This window comes from Tachypleus tridentatus, chromosome 13, assembly GCF_004210375.1.
Source record: "Tachypleus tridentatus isolate NWPU-2018 chromosome 13, ASM421037v1, whole genome shotgun sequence".
Lineage (NCBI taxonomy): Eukaryota > Metazoa > Arthropoda > Merostomata > Xiphosura > Limulidae > Tachypleus > Tachypleus tridentatus.
This window is the reverse complement of record NC_134837.1, coordinates 228,912,089-228,933,960: the sequence shown is the minus strand read 5'-3', so window position 1 is coordinate 228,933,960 and position 21,872 is coordinate 228,912,089. Positions and strand designations below refer to the sequence as shown.

General features: G+C 33.5%; 1 protein-coding gene across 1 annotated transcript in view; it reads right to left on the bottom strand.

Moving 5' to 3' along the window:
- The window catches only part of LOC143238590 (SWI/SNF-related matrix-associated actin-dependent regulator of chromatin subfamily A containing DEAD/H box 1 homolog), a 144,169-nt gene that overhangs the window by 84,023 nt on the left and 38,274 nt on the right, over positions 1-21,872 (bottom strand). The window contains exons 6-7 of the mRNA XM_076478952.1: positions 5,920-6,131; positions 1,810-2,000 (exon numbers count right to left, since the gene is read on the bottom strand). Of these exons, the coding sequence (XP_076335067.1) occupies positions 1,810-2,000; positions 5,920-6,131 (403 nt within the window). The remainder of the gene's footprint in view (positions 1-1,809; positions 2,001-5,919; positions 6,132-21,872) is intronic.

Here is a 21,872-nt window from a genome sequence, read left to right as displayed (position 1 = left end):
GAATACCTAGTCAAACACCACTCACTGCTTAGCAGGATCCATGTGATAAATAGTAAAGTAAAGGCTTCTGAAAGAAAAAAAGAGGATGAATAAAGTTTGCCAGGTGAAGCCTGTCAGAATTTTGTCTACTGCCTGTGACTATTCTACAAATATGAAACCTCAAGGTGATACAGACAGTGGGAGATGAATGTACGAGGAATGGTTCACATATCAGAATACATAATCTCCTCCAAAGGACAGCAGAGACAAAAAGCAAGGGAAACAGTAAGATGTAGAAGAGGATGAAAAGACAACTGAAACATGTTCAAGAGGAAGAAAGCAGGGAAGCCAATCAAACCAAAAGGTGGACCCAAATATTAGAGGAAAAACATACAAATCAAAAAAGGATGATGATTGGGTGAGGATAAAGAGTCAGGATCATTGATCCTGGAAGGTAGTAAAATGGACTGATCAGATATAAAAGCCTATCCAGATTTGATTAAAGGTAAAAGTGAAGAAAAGAAGGAAGGGAAATAAAAGAAAAGTATGAACAGCCATCCTGAGATGCTGAGGCATGAAGAAGAAAAAGCAAACTAAATAAAGAAAAGACAGGTAGTGGTGAGAAGGGTAAGTGAAACTTCAATGGTAAACAAATGCAAACATCAATTCCACAGGACAAAATAAAGAATTATTTACTAAGGAAAAGAAATAGCATTGAATGCAAAGAAATGGTTCAAACAGAGGTAAAATAAGGTAATGACTGACCACACAAATGACCCAACGAGGGTGACGTATCCAGAAGGAATGCACACATGACCACTGAAAGAACAAAAGAAGTAGAATCACTAAAGTATCAGAAAAAAAAGAAAGGCATAGGATAAAGACAGTCTGATATCCATAAAGCAAGGAGACTAAAGAACCACTGTCAAAAAACAAGGTGAGAACTTCTGCAACAGAAGCCAGGGCATGCCAGTCAAAAGGAAACCTCCTGACAGAACCAGATGTGGAAGACCTGCCAGTTTTGTTGTCTACATCAGAATGTAAAATGGATGGATGGATGGTGCTAACTAACAAGAAAGAGACTCGAAGTGTGAAACTGAATCTTCACATAAAGGGCTTGACAAAAGGTAGGTGTGAAAACAGAACATGAAGACTGGGATGTAGAACATGTAAACAAGATCAATGAAAAAGGGAGAAAAAAGTGTACAAGAGACAAGAGGTAGAGCAGAATAAAGATACTTGTGTTACAAATCCAGGATGAAGGTATCAACTGCTATAGCCAGTGGCTGAAGTACAGGTATAGAGGGCAGGACTGAACAAGAATAGCTATCTGACTGACAGATGTATAAAAATTTGATTCTTTCATAGATAAATCCTAAACATACTGTCATAAACTTTATGTACCATATCTAACAAAATCACAAGGTCAGATTGTGTCATAAATAACTACATCATAAGTGTAGTACTTGTATAACTTAGAAAATAATGGACTTACTATGTCTCAACTTAGAAATATTATATTTTTAAAATGTCATATGTTACAAGAACACAATCTTAGCAAATGTCACACCTCACAAAACTGTAACCTATCTTTCAATATTATAAGCTCTGCATGTGTTACATTTTAGATCATCAGCTCAGTAGTCATACCTTAGAAGGTCAAAAGTTTACATTTACAACAGTCTCATGAGCAAATATCCATAATACACAGTTTATCAGGTTATTCAAGAATATTGTAGCTTTCTTCAACACATATATAGAACTGTACTTTTGTAATATAAATTTTTAGATTAAAATATAGCTGCTAATATAATTTAGTAAATAATTTACCCAAAGTAGATGAAGGAACAACTATTAAATGAGGTCCATCCTCTCCAGTTTCCTTCAGATGAGACAAAAATGATATAGCCTGTACAGTTTTCCCTAGACCCATCTCATCAGCTAGAATGCCATTTAGTTCCTGTCTATGCATAAGAACCAACCAGTTCAGACCTAACATCTGGTAAGGAGCCAGATGCAGCCTGTAAAGAATACAAGTTGGTTGTAATAACTGTATCAGAACAGAAGAATTGATCAAACAAATGAATATTAATTATTATCACTACATTACGTCATCAAGTTTTGATCATTCAACTGATAACGAACCTGGTGCAGCTTATAAGATTTTAATTAATTTTGTGTAATGAAGAGCAGACAAACAATGTTTCAATATAAAGTGACTTGAATTTATAGTACAGTATTAAAACAGCACTTTATATAATTCCTAATTTATTGCAAGTTTTTAAACAGTATACAAGTATTTCAAATATTGTGAAAGTGCAGAAACATTTTTTTACTGATGTCAACTGTCAAGTGAGTGTGAAGGACAATAATATATTTTGCTCTTTTTTCTCATTTAGACAATATACCAGAGATTAAAACACAAGCAACAGGAATGAGTATATATCTAATGGTATGTAAACATTCCTCAAATTCTAATATTCACTGAAGATTTCATACGCTTCTCACTTTCAGCTGATGTCAGAAGTTTAAAAGTTAACAAATTCAATAATTCAATAAAATATATAAGTTATTGGAACATTTATACAGATGAGACAAACTGCATGGTGAAAAGCTGGGGAAACGCAACTAAATAAACCAAGTATAAAAAAACAAGTCATTACAACATGCCACAGTAGTATGGCTCAGACTAGAAACACTTACACTGTTAAGAATAATATATTAATTCAAAAAATCTTAAGTAATATAGAGAACATAATTGTAATACTTAGGTTTTTATAATATTGAGATCATAAGCAAATAAGAAAAATATAACTTAATGATAGGTAGGAAAACAATGATATGTAAGAATAATGACAAATTATACTAGTAGTTAAATATACCACGTTTTCACAGAATGTTGGTCTATCTTCTTCAACTTTGATCAGAACTAAGCAATACCAGGTTAGTATATCATTAAAAAGACAAAAGACACAGAGATTAAGTGTCAGCAGGTTACAGAATGAAGGCAGAGGCTTGTTTGTTTGTGTTTTGAATTTTGTGCAAAGCTACTTGAGGGCTATCTGTGCTAGCCATCCCTAATTTAGCAGTGTAAGACTAAAGGGAAGGCAGCTAGTCACCACCCACTGCTAACTCTTGGGCTACTCTTTTACCAATGAATAGTGGGATTGATCATAACATTATAATGCCCCTTCAGCTGAAAGGGCAAGCATGTTTGGTGTGATGGGAAATCGAACCCATGACCCTCAGATTACAAGTTGAATGCCTTAACCAACCTGGTCATGCTGGGCCTAAGACAGAGGCCACATCTGGTCAAATGTATGAATGGTGAATATATCTTGCCAAGTACAGTTGATGTTGCTACAGCTATTATCATGGTTTAGTAAAAGATCACTTGTTTCTACGATTTCTATAGTTTCTAAAAAAATTTCTCTCTTACTTCATTTTGGATTGGCACATGAGGAGAATTTCATCCAAAAGTATTTTGTGGACTGTTTTATAATGTGCTTCCTCACTCAAGTAGCCCATTTAACATCATCACAGATGTAATTATTACTATATACAATAAAAGTAACACAAATAAATTATTTGTTTTGGAAATTTGTACAAACCTACACAGAGGCTATCTCTTATAGGCTATCCCTAATTCTGAACTGGTAAGACTAGAAAGAAGGTAGTTAGTCAACAGTACTCAATTACAACTGTCATGCATCTTTAACCAAAAATGGTATTTCATCACCAATTTTATAATGCACTCACAGAGTGCGAACCATGGATCATCATATTCAATATGCCACCTGTCTCAACTAATTAATTATTATTTAAAATTATGTTACAAAATCATAAATCAATTTTATTTAAGCACTGTAATACATATATTAATATATTTATTTTCTTAATGAATGAGATGAATAATTTTGTTTTTACAACAAGCTTTTTATTCTATAAAACATTGAACCATTTATATCTCAAAAATTTGACATAAATAAGCAAATCAATCAGAAAATTACTGATTAAAACAGAAGTGCAAATCAAATTTCAGGATAAAACGTTTACACAAAAATACTTAGAAACACATTTTAATGAAATCATGTGTAGTTTAAGTTTGAAATAAAATAATAAATTAATACTAAAGTATAAGGTTTTCGAATCCTGTACCTTTATAGTGGAAGTACAAACACAACCTGTGTCAGTACATATTACATGGTAGTATAATGTGAATGAGTTTATGAAATGTGAAGTCATGAAAAAGGTTTCTTTTCAGTTATACTTAAGTATCTCAAACTGGACAAAGTAGAATTTGCACATATTACTGTAAAGTTTAGTCATACGTTTCAAAAATTTTAAACACAGATCCAAGTGTTATATTATCACTTCATAAATGTATACTGTGTTCATGTCACTCAAATTTAGACATGTATAGTATGAAGTAATAAATAAAATTATAACCATTTGCTTTAGTTACATAACTTATAATCCTTCTTCATTTGGGTTGTGAAGAAAGGGAAAAACTTCTTTCCAAACATTTGATACTTTGGCTAATTAGCTGATGGTAACACAATTCAGAATATTCTTTTTTGAATTATGCTGGCTCAAAATTAGTAAATGAAATTAAGTAATTTCTGACACATTACACCTCAACATTATAAAAGCATATTTTTAACTGTTTGTTTTGTACATTATTCGTATGTACAACACAACAACTATTAAGATGGTTGCAAATATTTTTCCTCCTTTATTCAGATTAAACTGACAAATATACTCAGACTTTAAGTTATTTTTTATTTTATTTTTTTATTTTTGTTACCCTATTTCAACACCCGAATTTGACTGGGTATTTATATCAATATCAAAAACATTCTGATATGCAGAATTTCCAAAAAGCAATTCTCAAATAAATGGTAAATCAAATGATAGACCACACTTTTTTCTCTCATAAAATTAATACTTTTAATAATGAGAAAGATTACGTTTTTAATTGAAATCAGATTAATTCCTAATCTTTTTTTTCTTCAAAATGAACTGAGTTTATTGTAACCGAGTCAAACATACACAAAAAAATTGTAATATGAATGAATTCTTATTAACTAAATGTGGAGTGTTGGTCTAACTGACCAATCACATACTAGAAAAGAAATTTTGACTAATTTCAAATTTAGTAAATATCTATATGCTAAATGTGGCAAGCTCTCGGTAATATGTACATGATTTCATACATAACATATCAGATGCATTACAAAGGTTTTTGTACTCAATATATGTCTGTGTATTGGTGATATCAGCAAGATTCAGACTGTGATAAATCAAAGTGTGAGGTGATGTTCACATTAATAATAATAATAAGAATTCACTTGTCCATTGTACAATTTGCATACTATATTTGTATAGCAGCCAGAATCTTCAAAATGCATATCTAGTTTTTTTCTTTATCCCTGTATATTGTATTTGATAGTTACTCTCCTCTACCACAAACTATCTCTAAATCTGAAATGTGAGGCAAAATGAATATTTGATAACTCTGACATCAATTAAATAATACCATGTTGAATGGCACTTAGTGAAAGGTTGTGACTTGTGACTTTTGGGTAAAAAAAAAAGTAGGTCAGTAAAGATATCTTAGTAATATAAAACTATTAAAACTAAATACTTGATTAAAAATATGTCCTTTTGAAATAAAGCTAACAAGGTTAAAACTTCATTTAGCAATGTTCTTTAAAATAAACGTCCAGAGGTTAAACACCTGCTGGCAACATAAAATAACTCATGTCAAACTTACACCATAAAACTCTCTCCTAAGTTTTGATACAATTATTTTCAGCACTTTCAAATGTCGAGAAGAAAAATGCTAATCAGAAAACAATGCAAATTTTAGACATGCAAATGTAAAGGGTGGATATTTAATATCAAAAATGCATTTTAAATAATAATTAAAAGACTAACTTTTTAGATAAGAATGCTGGTTGTTCAGTAATGTAACCTTCAATGTCACTACAGTCTCCATGCATTAACTGTCCCACATTCTTTTCCATCTCATCAGAAATACGGTGACAATTCTGCATCAACCGAATTATAGCTGCTCGCATATTAATAACATTCTGAGCCCCATTCAGTAGGTCCGGAGATAGGTGCTTACCTCTTTCAAACTTTTTAACCTGGTAAAGTGATAAATATCCTGTTTAAAATCTTTATACACAAAACAGAGATTTAGAATTACCAATAAAAATAAATGTATATTGTGTGTTTATATTTCCTCCTCTATAAATAAATACGAGCATAAATTACTTATAGAATGAAATATATTCACCTTTAAGAAATATTTACTTACAAAAGATACCATTGTTATGTCTTCACTTAAAAATACACAATAATCAAATTACTGGTAGAGTAAAATTGATAGCAGAAATAACTGAAGTATATCTTCACCTACAAAAGATGTGTAAAATTACTAATGTGTTCAAACATCTTAACTAACACATAATACAATTATCTAAACCACTGATTAAATCTAATATAAAAACTATTCAAAAGACTTCATTTATAAAAATGTATTTAATTATAAAATGAAAATGTATATCTTATATAAATATTTTGATGTATCAAAGTTATCTAATTACTTATAAAATGAAAGACAATCTATCTGATGACTATCATGTGCAAAATCTAAAAGCATTTGATTATCAACAGCCAACAGATCTTGAAAGTTTCCATCACAATGAATAAATATCAAAATTACCAATGAAGTTAAAATATTCCATGTTTAAAGTATCTTGACCTATGAAAGATAAAAGTATTAAATTCCTTATAAAATATATATCATGCTCAAGAATGTTTAATTATTAAACTTACAAATGTATAAGTTACTAATAAAAAGCACACCTTGTTCAAAAATTACTTAACAAAAGGTGTGAAAAATTTAAGATATACCATGTTAAACATCTTCATCTACAAGAGATACAAATATAAATTATCTGACAAAATCAGATTAACTTATTAAACATCTTCAAATATAAAATACATTATACAAATGTTTAATGTACACTCCAGATATACAAAAGATAAATGACAAGTAACAAAATTAAAGATAAACCATATTCAACCATATTCATCTAATAGTCAAATCAGAAGCACACTCTCTTTATATATCTGTATCTATGAAAGATCCAGGTGTTTCTGATAAAATGAAATATATATTCTGTTCATAGATATTTATAAACAAAAAGTTTAAAAGTTAGACAACTGGTATATCAAATAGATGCTCCGACTTCAACTACAACAGACACAAATACATGATTACTAGTCAAATCACATCCTGTTAACACTTTTTCACCTGCAAAACATACACATAAATTTACTAAACAATTAAAATATACCTCCTATCAGTCATAATCAACTGCAAGAAAAGTTACCTATCCCTAGTAATGGTAAAGGTTTAAATTTAATCTATTAATTTATTTCATGAACTTTAGAAATGTTAATTTTGTTAGTTTCAGTTTCACTCAGAGCCAAAGCTCTGAACTACTTGTACCACCCACTGCAAAACATAATGGGTGAGCATTTCAGTCATATCAAGAGCCACTTAACAAAAACACACAGTAAATCTACATTAATTATTTAAGTTACGTTAGATTTCAAAATGTAAACGATACTCTGATTAAGTCCTAATAATTAATGGAGAATATACTGTTTGTTAAATAAATTTTGGCATCAACATTACTCATACCTGCTCTCATGTCTTTTCAAAAATAAATGTTGAGTTTTGCCTGTGTGCACAGCTAGGAAGCAGCTGCTATAGACAGATGAACACTTTGACTGTAACCACAGTGCACAATTTTTATGAGATAGAGTACATAAATGTATAAATTGCTAAACAATTTTCACATACAAAATAAAAATATATAATTACTGAAGGTAACTGAAAAAAAGTTGGCATTCCTTTCCTTAAAATAAAACCAAAATACAGTTAAACACATAAAAATTATTCATAATTGACTGACAATAAATGCAATTACTAGAGCCATCTATAAAATTCCCATAAAGAAATCCATTATTCTATGTGTGATTACAAACATTTTACCATGTAAATTCTCATACTGCTGTTATAGAAGTCTAACTTTATCTCTCCCATTAAAACATGCTGCAAAGTCATTATGTTACCATTAATCTGTAGGACATAATGAAGAAAGAAGGCAATGTTATTAGAATAGTATTAAATGTGTTGTGACAATAGTTTTTGTTTAAAATATAGATTGACCTCTAATTTGTATGTTTTTAAAGGCTTTTATCATATTTGAACAAAAATGTAAAGGATGAGAATGAAAACAATAAGAAGTTTCAATATTTGAATAAATATTTGTTCAAAATTTTACCTGCAAAAGATAAGTGATACTTTGTTCCAGAAATCATTTATAATCCCAGTTTCAATATCCTCACACACAAAAGACAAATGTAGGATTACTCCCCTCCCACACACAAAAAAAAAGAGGAAAACCATGTTTAATTATCTTCACCAACTAAAGATACAAATATACAAGTTACATATAAAATCAAATTTATACTGTATTAACTCAAAGTTGTTCACAAACAAAATATACACATAGCTAAATCTATAATAAAATTAACTGTACACCCTGAATTGAATTTCACCTAATAAATTTAGAAGTATGTTACTGTAAAAAAGTGTATTGTACTTGCAAAAAGTGCTATCCTAATGCACACTGTAGGTAGTATGATTTTGCCCAAGTTCATGCTTCGCATATGAAACAGTGTCCATTTCATTGGCTTTGGATATGCCTAAAACACAATGCATATTCACTACTACATTCTGATTAAAACAGCTTCCAACATGGGCTTTCCATAGCTACCCTCCTTTTTTAAGGAGGGTATCTCAGACACAGAAGATTAATAGGTTAAGTCAATTATAATGTCATAAGTGTCATCCTCAGTAAGAAATTGGTCATACATAACAAGCATCACTTATTACCTTAGCTAATTCTTCATATAGCAAGGTTCAATGAATACCCAGAAAATTTCCACAATTATCAAAATCTGCAGTGTTAACACACTCCTTTGCTGAAAATGTCCTTCAATTAGATACTTACCTTTCTGCACCACTAACAGATATTATCTTACATACAACTGTTGTGAAATCTCATATTCATGCCAAAATTCTTGAACAAACTCCCATCTCTACATACAAATAAATACACTGTGCCAGCCTATGAAGTAATCATCATAATACTCTAGCCCTAAACCAACATGAGGGTAATACAAATTCCATGTTCAGTAATCTCCATGACCATTTTAACATATTCATAGGCTCATTCTGGACAAAGCAAAAAAAATGCATTAGAATCAGGGAAGAAAGATAAGAAGGTGGTGCAAAGGGGTAAATATCTGTTAAAAATACATTTTCAGGTAAGGAAACTTAACTTTAGAAATACTATTTTCCTCTCTGCAACAATAACAGTAAGAAGTTCACATCAGAAATAGCAGAAGTGACAGAATGAGAAAACCAGTGTGACTACCAAGATAGCAGAGGAAAATACATTTCACCCAACTTGTTGTTAGTTTCTCACTCACATATTAAATTTACATCACGTATAGCTTTGCAGTAATGGATATCAGATAAATTCAGTGCCAGTGGTAACATATTCCAAAGGTGGCAGAATATGAAAATATGTAGTATGGCTAGGGCATTGAGATATTCTGACTTGGCTAACATTTACATAAGATAAACATTGTAATAATAGGTGGAGGAATAAAGAGTTCTCAGTTTGTATCCTGTATCATATCCAAGTTCTATCTAGGAAACACCCCAGCCCAACATCTCAAATGAGAGGGTAGGCTCAACCAGCCTCTTATTGCAGGGAAGGTACCACTTGCAAAGGAAACTCTCCACATCAACATCCTCAGTGGCTTGAGACTGGGAAAGTAAACATTCTCCAGTGCTCCACTAGAATCTAAAGCCTCAATTAACTGCACAATGGTGATTGGGAGGAGACAAAACCCAAAAGGCATAGGAAAGTACCCAGTTATATAAGCAATGGGAGAGGAGAGTGTTAGGTATAGTACACATACTAGCCTAAAAGATCTCCAAGGGCCAGTGATGAAGAGACAAGAGAAGGAGATACAAAAAAAAAAAAAGCATATGCTCAGACTCGCACAGAGAAGAATATGTAAAATCAAAATGGATGAGTTGCAAAACTAATAATAAGGAAAAGAACCAGTACCAAGAGGAAGATGTCTGCTATTGTAAAATAGGCAATGGTTGTTTTTTTGTTTTGTTTTTTATAAAAAGGAGCAGTCTAAGTAAGATAGCAACAGATAATTTGTACAAAACAGAAACAATTGGGATCAGAACAATCACACAATGATGAAATACCAGGAACAGAGATGAAAGGCTCTCTTGAATAATCAAAGTCTTCAGTAGAAAACAGAAAACTGAAAACTATATCAACCTGTTCCTATGACACAGTATGAGAAACATCTAAGACATAACTGCCAAAACAACAAGAACCACAAACAAGAAGAAAGAAAAGGAAAACAAAATGGCTCTAGAAGAAAAGCCAGGTAAAAAGGTGGAGGAATTAGGATAACTTGACTAAAGAGAGTAGCAGAAGGAGCAGTGGCAATGAACAGCCCATATACACTGATAGAGGATGACTGCAAAAGGTTGGCAAGAGTGAGAGAAAACAGGTTAATCCACATGAAATCCCATATGTGACACAAAGTATTGGTCAAATCCCACATGAGAAAATTGGATGACAGAGACTGAATAAGGAGAGACCTCCAAAGTGGGTGTCACAAAAGATTTGACCTGAGGAGTTCCAAAATTAGAGAAAAAAAATCTAATGGAAGGCCAAACAATGTAAGAATCACTGTATGGGGTAGATTCTGTCAGAGTGAGAGAAGCAGGGGAGTAGATCCTGGGGGGTTACATCCCCCCTTCATTTTAGGTGGGGGTATGGTACATATAATCATCCCCCCTAGAGTTTGGTCTGTTGAATTATTTTATTGCATCACAGGCCTACAAATTATGTGCTTGTTCTTGCAATTCTTGTGTTCTTACCAATCGAATTACATAATTAGGCATAGATGTAGGCTTTTTCAGTAGCCGAAATATACATCTTTAATATAAGCGTGCTTCTAAGCTTTTCAATCCAAGCGATAGTTTGTTGGTATCAGACAGTAGGCCTAAGTATACATGCAAGGCATGCAAGCACTATCACAGAATCTACCTACGCCTTGTACATAGTGTAAGATTAAGTAAAATTTTCATCACAACAGATTGAACAGAGCATGAAATTCCAAAATATTACTTCCAAGCATAAACTCCTGTGATCTAGATCTGGCAGGCCATTTGTAGCTTGTAGCTGCATCAATCTTATGTGTATATTGAGCAGTTTTCCTATGCCATTTGTTCTTATGCATGTCTAGTGGTTTTATTGTCGAATGCCTTACTCTCCTTAGTTGCCGAAGCCACTGACCATAGTGTATGTTTAGTGTACAGTTAACGACAGGTTCAGGGTCACTCTGATCCAAACACGCCCTACATCACCCCCCTCTGCTCCCTTTAGTCCGAGCCTCGCTTTTACAACAGGACTCATTAGACCTGTGTTTGTGGCCCTCATTAATCCATGAAATTTCAAATTATCACCACCCTCTAATAAAGTTCTGGTGCTTTATGGTAAAAGAACATTATATTCTCTTATCATAGATATTAAAAATATTGTATTTTCTTGTATAATTAGAACACAAAAGGAGCAATTTCAACAGCCTAAAACCTCAACTCAAATTGTATTGCTAGTTTTTGTTTACGTGTTTTTATAGACATTATATCACAACGTGTTTGCCTTTTGATGAGCTTTAACAGGAATATAATATATTTGTGATTGTTTAAGTATTTTTCGAAAACCTTGCAATTACTTGTGTTGTAACTGTCACACATTATTGTCCTAGCGATGCCCAAGTGGTCAGTCAGCTCGGTATTCACTGTGAGGTTCGAGCGTTTGACTTAAATACATTGTACAGTTCACTCCTACGTCCATTTTGTTCTATCTTCATTCATTGTACATTAGAGTTTTTCAATAAAGACTATTTTGGCCTGTTGAGTCATCTGGGAAACAGATTCCAATTATGACAAGCAAGCGTCTGAAACTTTCCGATATTAAACAGTTCTGCAAGTCACTTACTAGTACTACAAGTGACAATGCAGATAATCCAACAACCTCAAGCAAAGGAATAGAAACTTGCCATACAGAGGAAATATCATGTTCATCAGAGGACGAGTCTGAAAATGCTTGTGCAACTGTTGCATATCATGAACCACCATTATAGTTGTGAAACAAGTTTGTACAGTAATGAAAAATCTGACACACCACAGATACAGTGTGGAAAGCCATATCATCCAGATGCACAACTAATACCATGAAAGAAAGCAAAATCTCAAAATCTCAACTTTCAGGGCAAGTGGTTTGCTGAGTTCCCATGGCTGCACTTCAGACTCAATCAGACTCAAAAAGTCATATGCTTTCATTGTGCCAAGGAAAAAAATAGACGCCTTTTTACAGGGAAATTGGAGAGGCCAGTGGAGTATACTTTCATATCCACCAGTTTTTGCAACTGGAAAAAGGCAAAACAGAAATTCAATGAACACCAGTCTTCCTCTCAGCACAGATTTGCTATATCTCCAGAAGGTTCACTTGATCACTAACTCCAGTGACTGTCCAGCTACATGATGGAAAAAAGAAGCAGCAGGAAGAATGCAAAAGAAATCTAGCCAAAATATTCAGAAGTTTAACTTTCTTACTGCACCAAGGTTTAGTATTACATGGACATACTGATACAGAGGGGAACTTCCTGCAGTTAATGAAGCTCCTGGAAGAGGAAGATCCTGAGTTGACAGCCTACTTGTCAAAGAAAACCACATTCACATCACCCCAGACTCAGAATGAAATAATGGAGATGTTCAGCCATCAAATACTGAGGAACATAGAACATGAAGTGCAGCAAAGTAAAATCTTTGCATTAATGGTTTATGGCACTCAAAATGTTACAGATGCCAAACAGGAAGCAATATGTGTACGATACATAGATGAGAACCTTGACGTCCATGAGACATTTCTTGGTTTGTACAGTGTTTCCAATACAACTGATGAAACAATATCCTCAATTATACTTGATTTACTGACTAGACTCAATTTACCACTGTCAGGATTAAAAGCACAAACTTATGATGGAGCTGCTAACACAAGTGGTGCGTACAGTGGATACCAGACAAAAATAAAAGAGAAGCAGCCATCAGCTTTGTTTTTTCACTGCAGAACACACAAGGCTAATTTAATAATGCAACATGCAGTTGAAGCTTGTGAATGTGTTCGAGATTCTATCCAGTGGGTACATGAACTTGGTGTCTTGCTTCAGAGGTCAGGCAAATACAAGACAATCTTTGAAAATATTGCATTGTCAGACAGCCACAATGGTCCAGTTACATACATCTGCCCACTGTGTCCAACACGCTGGTTGTGCCGCCTATCTGCAATTACATGTGCTAATGATCACTACAGTGACATTGTTAATTCTTTGTCTGAATTAGCTAATGAAAAATCAGATGTAGCAGTGAAAGCACGAGGTTTGTTGGACAGATTTGATAAAGGAAAGACAGTTTCAGGATTGTTGATGGCTCAGTATCCATTAGCTGCATTAGAGAAACTAAACCGTACATTCCAAGAAAATCAGCAACAGTATTTGGCCCGATTGAAGCATCTGCAATGACAGTTAAACAATTGCGGAGTATTGCAAACAGAGGAAATTTACAACAAGATATTTGATGAAGCTGAGAAAAAAGTAACCTCCCTACATCTGGTGCCTATTGAACTACCACGCATTCGCAGACCCCCCCCAGAAGGATCACAGGAGATGGCTCAGCACACCATTCTGCAACAGCTAGAGATTATTACAGAAGCCAATATTTTGAATTTGTGGACACAGTCATAGAACATCTGACCACTAGATTCAATGCAGACAACAATGACTTGAGGCAATATCTGGCACTTGAGAACATGATCACATCTGGCAAAATTGACAACTTGGTTATAAACTTCTATCCAGAAATCTCTGCACAACAGCTCGAGTTTCAGTTGCCCATGTTTAAAGGAATAACAAAAGCAGTATCTCTGAAAGGTGAGAAAGATGCTTACTGTAAAATGCATGAAACAAGCCAGCAGATGTTTAGTGAAGTGTTTCTTCTCGTGAAAATTTTGCTTGTATGTCCAGTATCCAGGTGCGAATGTGAACGCAGCTTTTCTGCATTAAGACGGTTGAAGACGTGGTTAAGGTCAATTATGTCTCAGTGCTGCCTCAACCATGTGGCAGTTTGTCACACTCACAAAGATGAGGTTGACAAGATAAATACAGAAGAACTCATGAAAGAATTCATAAACAGATCATCACAAAGGAAGTCTATGTTTGGGAACATGTAGACTAGAGAACTAAATGAATCTTACTTCAATGAAAAGTATGAATAATTATGTGCTACATTGTATTGATGTGTAATTTTCAAGAGTTTGCAAAGACATTTTAATTATTTTTATCAAACAACATGAACAGTTTTTCAGTAGATATAAACTTATCAAGGGTAATTACTAATTGTATTAATATTTGAAACATAATTCATGCAATGAAAGTTAGTAGTAACCTTGTCAAGTATAATGGCCATCTTTTATACTGTGCAGTGTGCAGGAATAAATTCATGTGGCAGTTAATTTGTGACATTTGTCTTTATTCTATAAACATTTTGAAAACTGTTCACAACACCTCACTTTTACAAACCTACATGGAAACCTTGAAGTATCGTGGCAACAAGATTACTCTGACTGCATGTTTACAGCTTTCAGGTTCACGTAATCAGAGATTACCAATTTGCAAATTGAACAGTCCACATAAGTGGTTGCAAAAATCATCCCTCCCCATTGGGTGTAAAAAATCTATGCCCCTGGAGAAAAGCAATCTCACACCAGATGCAAACTACAGAGACATGACATATTATTAGATGAATATAATGACTGCAGACACACTGAAGTCCAAAATGAAGATCCACAAAGCAAATGTATTCCTAGTAGTTGTTTGAAGTAATGATCAAGTAGAAGATCACAATATGATTAGACATCTGCACCTGAAGAGGGCAAATCTGATAACCTACAGTCATATTCATTAACACAGAATATTCCTCTGAAGATCAGATCCTGGTAAAATGCTGTTGTTGAAAACATCCCCCTCAACCAGAAAGTGAAGCATCTGTGGAGAGATCTGTCAAGAAGATGACTGTGTATCCTCTAGTATTTGTTGGATAAATCAAGCCACCATGATAGACAGGTATAGAGAGGAAGGTAGAGACACAAGAATAAACCTCACATGTACAATAAAACAAGTGAGAGTCAAAACAGATTTAAAAAGTTAGATTAGCCATCCCAGGTAGCAGACCTCTCGAAAAAAAAGTAGTGGTAGAAATCATCAATTCCTGTCAATAGAGAACCAGGAGAATTCAGACAACCAGGTTAAAAGGGAAATGAAAACCCAAAAGATATCTGTGCACACAATCTGGTTGTGTGCTACACAATAAAAGGAACCATAATTAGGTTGAAAAGAAGGATATGAAACTAAAAAATATAACCATTGAAGATAAACTAGAAAAATGAAAAGATATGGGGCAAAAAGAAATGTGAAGGAATGCATTTGAAATGTCTACCTTAGTTAGACACAGTCTGGGAGAGAAGGCACAATGCAAACTGAGCAAGTCTTCCATCCAGAATTAAGGAACACAAATAGTCAAAGAAATGACTGCACTCCAAACCATAACTTCATAAGGTCAAAAATAAAATAAATAAAGTCACAAGCAGAATGAAGAATACTAAAGGATAAAATGAGAGAGGTGGGTGCCAATGTGACTAGAGCTCAGAATCAGTTCAAACAAGAGCAGGCATTAAGAACCTCAACATCTCGCTAAAGAACAAGAGGGTTAGCTCACTGTGACTCCAGAGGATGGGTGGCAGGCAGAAGTAACTATGAATCAAAGTTGGAAAATTCAAGAAACTACAGAATACTACAGATAAGTAGCTTAAGTCCAGGATTCCAAGGAGCCAGAAAAATCCCCAAAGACCAGGTCTGTAAACAAACAGGTAAGATGATATAAGTGGAATGTATGAAGACACCAGGTTGAAGGCATCCCAAAAACAAAGAAACCAATCAAAAACAGAAAGAAATGGAAATTAATGTAACGTAACAAACAAGAAATATATTTATCCACCAAAACGACTGGGATCATAATGAAGAACCTCACTGAGAAGGTTGAAAGGATGAAGATATATATAAATGAACAAATAGCTGAAAAGAAAGTCAAAGAAGTAAGAGCAACATCAAAAGCAAAAAAAAAAAAGGAATCACAAAGATGAGAAGGATGGGTTGAGACAGAATAAAATACACAAAATAAAACAAAAAGAGGCAAAAAAAAACAACAGAATATCACATGCCTGTAGCAAAAGAAAAAGAAGTTATTTGGCATTTATTGGTGCAATGCAATTAGGGTATCAACACCAAACAACTGGTAAAACATGTAAAAATGAAAAAAATACATTGAGTTAAAACAAAACCATTCAAATTAAGGATAAAATGCCAATGGCTCATAAAAAGATAAAAACAACACAAAGTTTAACAGTGTCACCCTCACCAATAACACTGTCCAATGTCAGGAGTAAACCCACAGAAGACATACATCTAAAATGGTGCTGTCATCCACAGTTGTAACAACAGCATGACAGTAAAACAGGCTTTGGGGAATTGAGTGTCACAAAGGCCATACACTGATGAATCAGCCCCAGATAAAAGAAAAAGATGAGTTAAAAAACTGTGACAAGTATGTACCCTAGTTAGGAGAACTTTCTCCCTCCAATCTTTATGGAAACAAGATGGCCATAAAACAACAAAATGTTTGATATGGTGCTCACTCTAATTTGACTACCAACTGGGCTTCAGTACAAAACTGTAGTCCATATACAGAATAGGCATGGCTGTGATGGCACAAGAGCAAATGGACTTAGATGCGTTGTCAGCAAGCTCATTCCCATCAATACCACCGTGTCTAGATATCCAGAAAAATGGATACAAATAGAAGATAAAGAAAAATGAGCCAGCCATTCTTAACACTCTTAGAAAAAGTGGGGCCTAATAGGCCTTATTACTCACCTTAAAACTGAGTAGAGAACCTTCTGGTTTATGACCACACTGTTTTTCCTTTATTAGAAGGAGGTCTCTTGACCTCCATAGATCCTGCCCTTGGCAGAGTCAGCACGTCTCTGTTAGTAGACATAGATTTTATAGACTAAGAGCATGAGCAAACAATTGTTCAACACTTCAAAGATAAAAAAAAGTGGATTTGACCAGATGCCAGGTCTGAAAGAAAGTAAACCTGGGCAATCACTGGAAGGAATTATGGGGACAAATGCAGGAGTAGACTTTGACTTGTCAAATCACTCATCCATAAAGGGCAAAAGCCTCTTCACATGATTGGAGAATGACTCCAATAGAGGCCAGGAAAGATCTGTCTCATAGCAATGAAACATAGTACAGCTGTATATGTCTGAGATGGAGTTGGGGACAATAATTTCCCAATCTCGGGGTAAGAAATGTTGTTAATGGATTTTAAACACTGCAACTCTTTCTTATCCAACCACTTAGAGCAAGAGGTGTGGGAACCACTACAGTTAATGCAATAAGTTCAGTTTACAAAAGTAGGCATCGTGGTTTGCCACCACAATAGGCACACACCAAGGAACCATGACATGATGCCTTTGAATGTACGAACCACTGACACTGGGAATGTCAGAGAGGATTAGGAATATATGGCCATAACTCATAGTTCAGATAACTCCCTTTCCAGCACACAGCAGAAATGCATCGGCTGTAGAAACCAACAAGAATCTCCGACTTGTGGATGTTTTTCATATCCCTCTCTACAAGAACCCCATATAAGGAATTCAAAATAGCTTTGGAAATAACCTCAATGGGTATATGCCCAATGATCTTCAAATTCAAGAGAAATTCACTGAATTTTTTAAAGCAAATATTTCCACCAAGATGTCCCTAATACATAGTTTCTTGACTGACTTGGAACTCAAATGTATCTCAGAATGACTGGTATGGGTACTGACACTTTTACTGATAAGAAGAGAACAACATTTCAACCTTCCTAGGTCATCTTCAAGTTAAGAAAGAGAGAGTTTGAATGTGACTGTTGACAGACATGTGTCTTAGGGATGAGAGTATAAATGGGTACAAGATTGTAGAGGCACTGCAGGTGGATGTTAGGTTATTAATTAGTATAGGTATAAAGGTGTTCCTTTATATTGGTTTAGTTTTGGTTTTAGTTGCTGTATAAATAGGGATTATTTGATTTTTCATTTGTTTATACTTGTTTCCCTACTTAATGTCTAGGTGTTTTCTATGATTGTGTTGTGTTTATCTGATTTGCAATGTTCAAATATGTGTGAAGGTGTTTTTTTTTGTGTTCTTTGAATCTACAGGGTGTTAGGAAAGACACTGTGCAGTTTTGTAATCATATGTTATTATATTTCAAATTTTGATTTCAAGCCAGCAACTGATAGCAGTGTTTAGAAACAAAATAAGGAGGATCCAAGCCTGCCTGTATTGATACCAACAGGGGTCACTTTCAACATTGTTTATAATTGTCATTCATATTTATCTCCTGTATTCTATATTGAAACATGTCTGTTAATAAATATACAAGTGCACAGTGAATTTCCGAACACCCTGTAGTTTCCATTTTTCTGCTTGTAAAGATTATAAGTATTTTGTATACAGAAAATCAGATTTTTTTAATGAAATAATTTTACTAAAGATTTGTTTGTGAAAATAGTCTGTTTCCTTATTAGTCTGAGTGAAAAGTGATTTCATGTTATGATTAAGAAAACTTTTCATCCCAAAAGTCTCAAACACTGGACACAACTAGGCTCCAAGCACTGGACTGATTTTACCAACAGGCTATCACTATCTCACATTTGATGCCTTGCAGGTGTATGAAAGTTACAGAACTTGCACATGTTATATTAAAACAATTCTAAAGTCTTACCATGTCACTATAGTCTACACTTCTATATTTATATATACTCTACCTAACAACCCTCAATACTGACAGTAGCTTTCCACTACAGTTTCCACTACAAAAGGCTCTGTTATAAAGCTGTTATGTGCAAAGCTCACAACTCCTACATATTGGCTTTTCATTATCTATCTAGTATATGAGGATGGTGATTTTCTAACATCTCTTAACAGTCCTATCCCACTGAAATCCACAGATACTCATCTGGAAACTTGACATATATGTTTGCATATAGAACAACACAATCATTTCATTTCACAGTCATCTCCTCATTTCCAGATAGACATCCTTCTTGACTATGCTGCATATTGTTGTCTGGGGTATGTGAACACTTTTTCCATTAATCATTTTGCTTAGAGGTTTGTGCTCCTCTTACTACAACTAAAGTAAGACTTGTTGTTAATCTCTTTCTAGATAATACTGGTGTTCCAAGTTAATACATTTTCTTTTCTTTTCTAAAATAATTAAATGCAAGGTATATTGCCATCTTTTAAATCTATGGCTTACATTACAAAAGGATCTGCTATAATGCTATCATGTCAGAAGTACACCACTTCTTCCTACTAATTTTTCATAATCCATATAATGCATTAAGATGATGGTTTTTCCAACAGATTTTAACAGTCTGATAACATAAAAGTCCATAGTTGCTGCATCTATGTATGTCTTCGTATGAAACAGCATAAATACCCATTTCATTTTTCAGCTGCCCGAGATATGCAATTATTGAATAGGACCTATGACTAGAAGCTGAAATTTAATGAACCCATACCCTTATGGCTTCACTGAAAAAGAAAACCCGTATTCCAATATGGTACAAAGGGTCCAGAAAATTGGTGTGATAGTAAGCAGAGACCACTGTTTTCTTTTGTATTCACCCTCCTGCATTCACCTTCCTAGATTACTCATGATGCAGTATGCAACAATGGCCATGAATCCTTTTGAAAAAGTTGTGCAACATGTCATATAAAATGTCTGGGAATTGTTTTCACCCATTGACCAATGGTATATTGCACAATACTTAAAGTTATGAATGTAGCTACATGCTTTGTTGACTAGCCATATACCATCACCCTTCCCTACCTAAACACCATTCATACTGTTTTCTACAATTGGTCTTCTTTTCCTGGATATATTGTGGATGTCACTTAGGAATATGTGATGCATCACTTTTATAGATGATGCTTCTTTTGTTAATTGTGCGCGTGTGCGTGTGTGTGTAGAGAGAAAGAAAGAGAGAGAGTATAATTATTCTCAAGTATTATTTTGCTAACCACAGTTGGGGTGTTACTAGTTATAAGTCTCATTCTGGAAGTTTTTAGTGACCCAAAATGATCCATATACCTTCATTTGCCAAAGCCATTAAGTGATGTTCTTGTCTTGGAAATTCTAAAACCCAGGTCTGAACAATCTTTATGATGTGAGATAATGATTAAGTTGTTTTGGAAAAAATTACATAGGTTTCCCAAAAGCAATCAATTTTGGGTGGTATTAAACTACCTAAGAAATCTTAAAAAATATCAAAATTTAATTCTTATACATGTTATTTTTCTGTAACTTTATATTGGTTGTAATTGTGACTTGCACACTAAAAACTGTTTTAGAAAGTGTACCAAGAATCCAATGTATAATATACTCAGATTTTTCACTTAAACACAGAAATGTTTCTATTAATTAGTAAGACCTAATCCATTTGTTTCTCATTTTTTCACCTCTTAACCCATGTTACAGGCTGGTCAAAGTGCATTTTTAGAGAGTTATATTCAAACTTTAAATATACTATATTATTATCAATGTATACAAATATACATGGCATCAAAACATAGTCAATAACTCAAATTTTAATATTATATAAGCTTCAAGTTCTTTATTTTAAATGGAAATATTTAAATAAATCATCAAATTCCCCTTGTTTGGGAATCACATCATTTTCTATAGCTCTTCCCCTTCTCTAATTTATTTACCACTCTTCCCTAAAGTAGATTAACAAATTTTCTGTCATAATACAGATATTACTAAAGGCAAAGTATAATTTTTATGGCTTTTTATGTAAGTATAAACCACAATGTCAGACCCACTAACTATACCCCTTGTCACCTGTTCTCTTTCACAAATTTGCCATTAACATTCTCCAACATTTCACACAATTTAAAGCCAAAAGAAAATCAAAGTTTTAATTTATCAAACATCTTGTATCACACTATTTTCAGTACAGAATATTGTCTATTTCATTTTAAGTTGAAGGTTTCTCTCTGTGTTCAAACTGATAATCTAAGAAACTATTTAAAGGATCTTATGCAATAATTAGAAAGCTGATTAAGTTACAATAGTTGTAAAACATTGTTTGCTTCATGTCTCTCATTATTCTGTGTTCTTAAATACATTAAGTAAATAAAAATTATTTAGTGCACTAGTGTCATTAGTATAAAAAGTAGTTTTAAATTTCATTGGCAACTATCAGCAAAAAAAGCAAACAGTCAAATGTATAAAACTATATTCCTTGTTTTTAATGTATTTTTTTTTACTTATTGTTACACAAGTAATTAATCTATAACAATTAAAACTTATTAGGTTAAACAAGATTAGGTTTGATAAGATAATCAAAAATAATAATAATAATACTTCTCCATAAGGTAAAATCTCAAGCAGCTCACTTATTATGTCCTTTAATACAATAATTTCAGCAACACGTTCCCCAAGTGATTTACAACTTCTATCATAA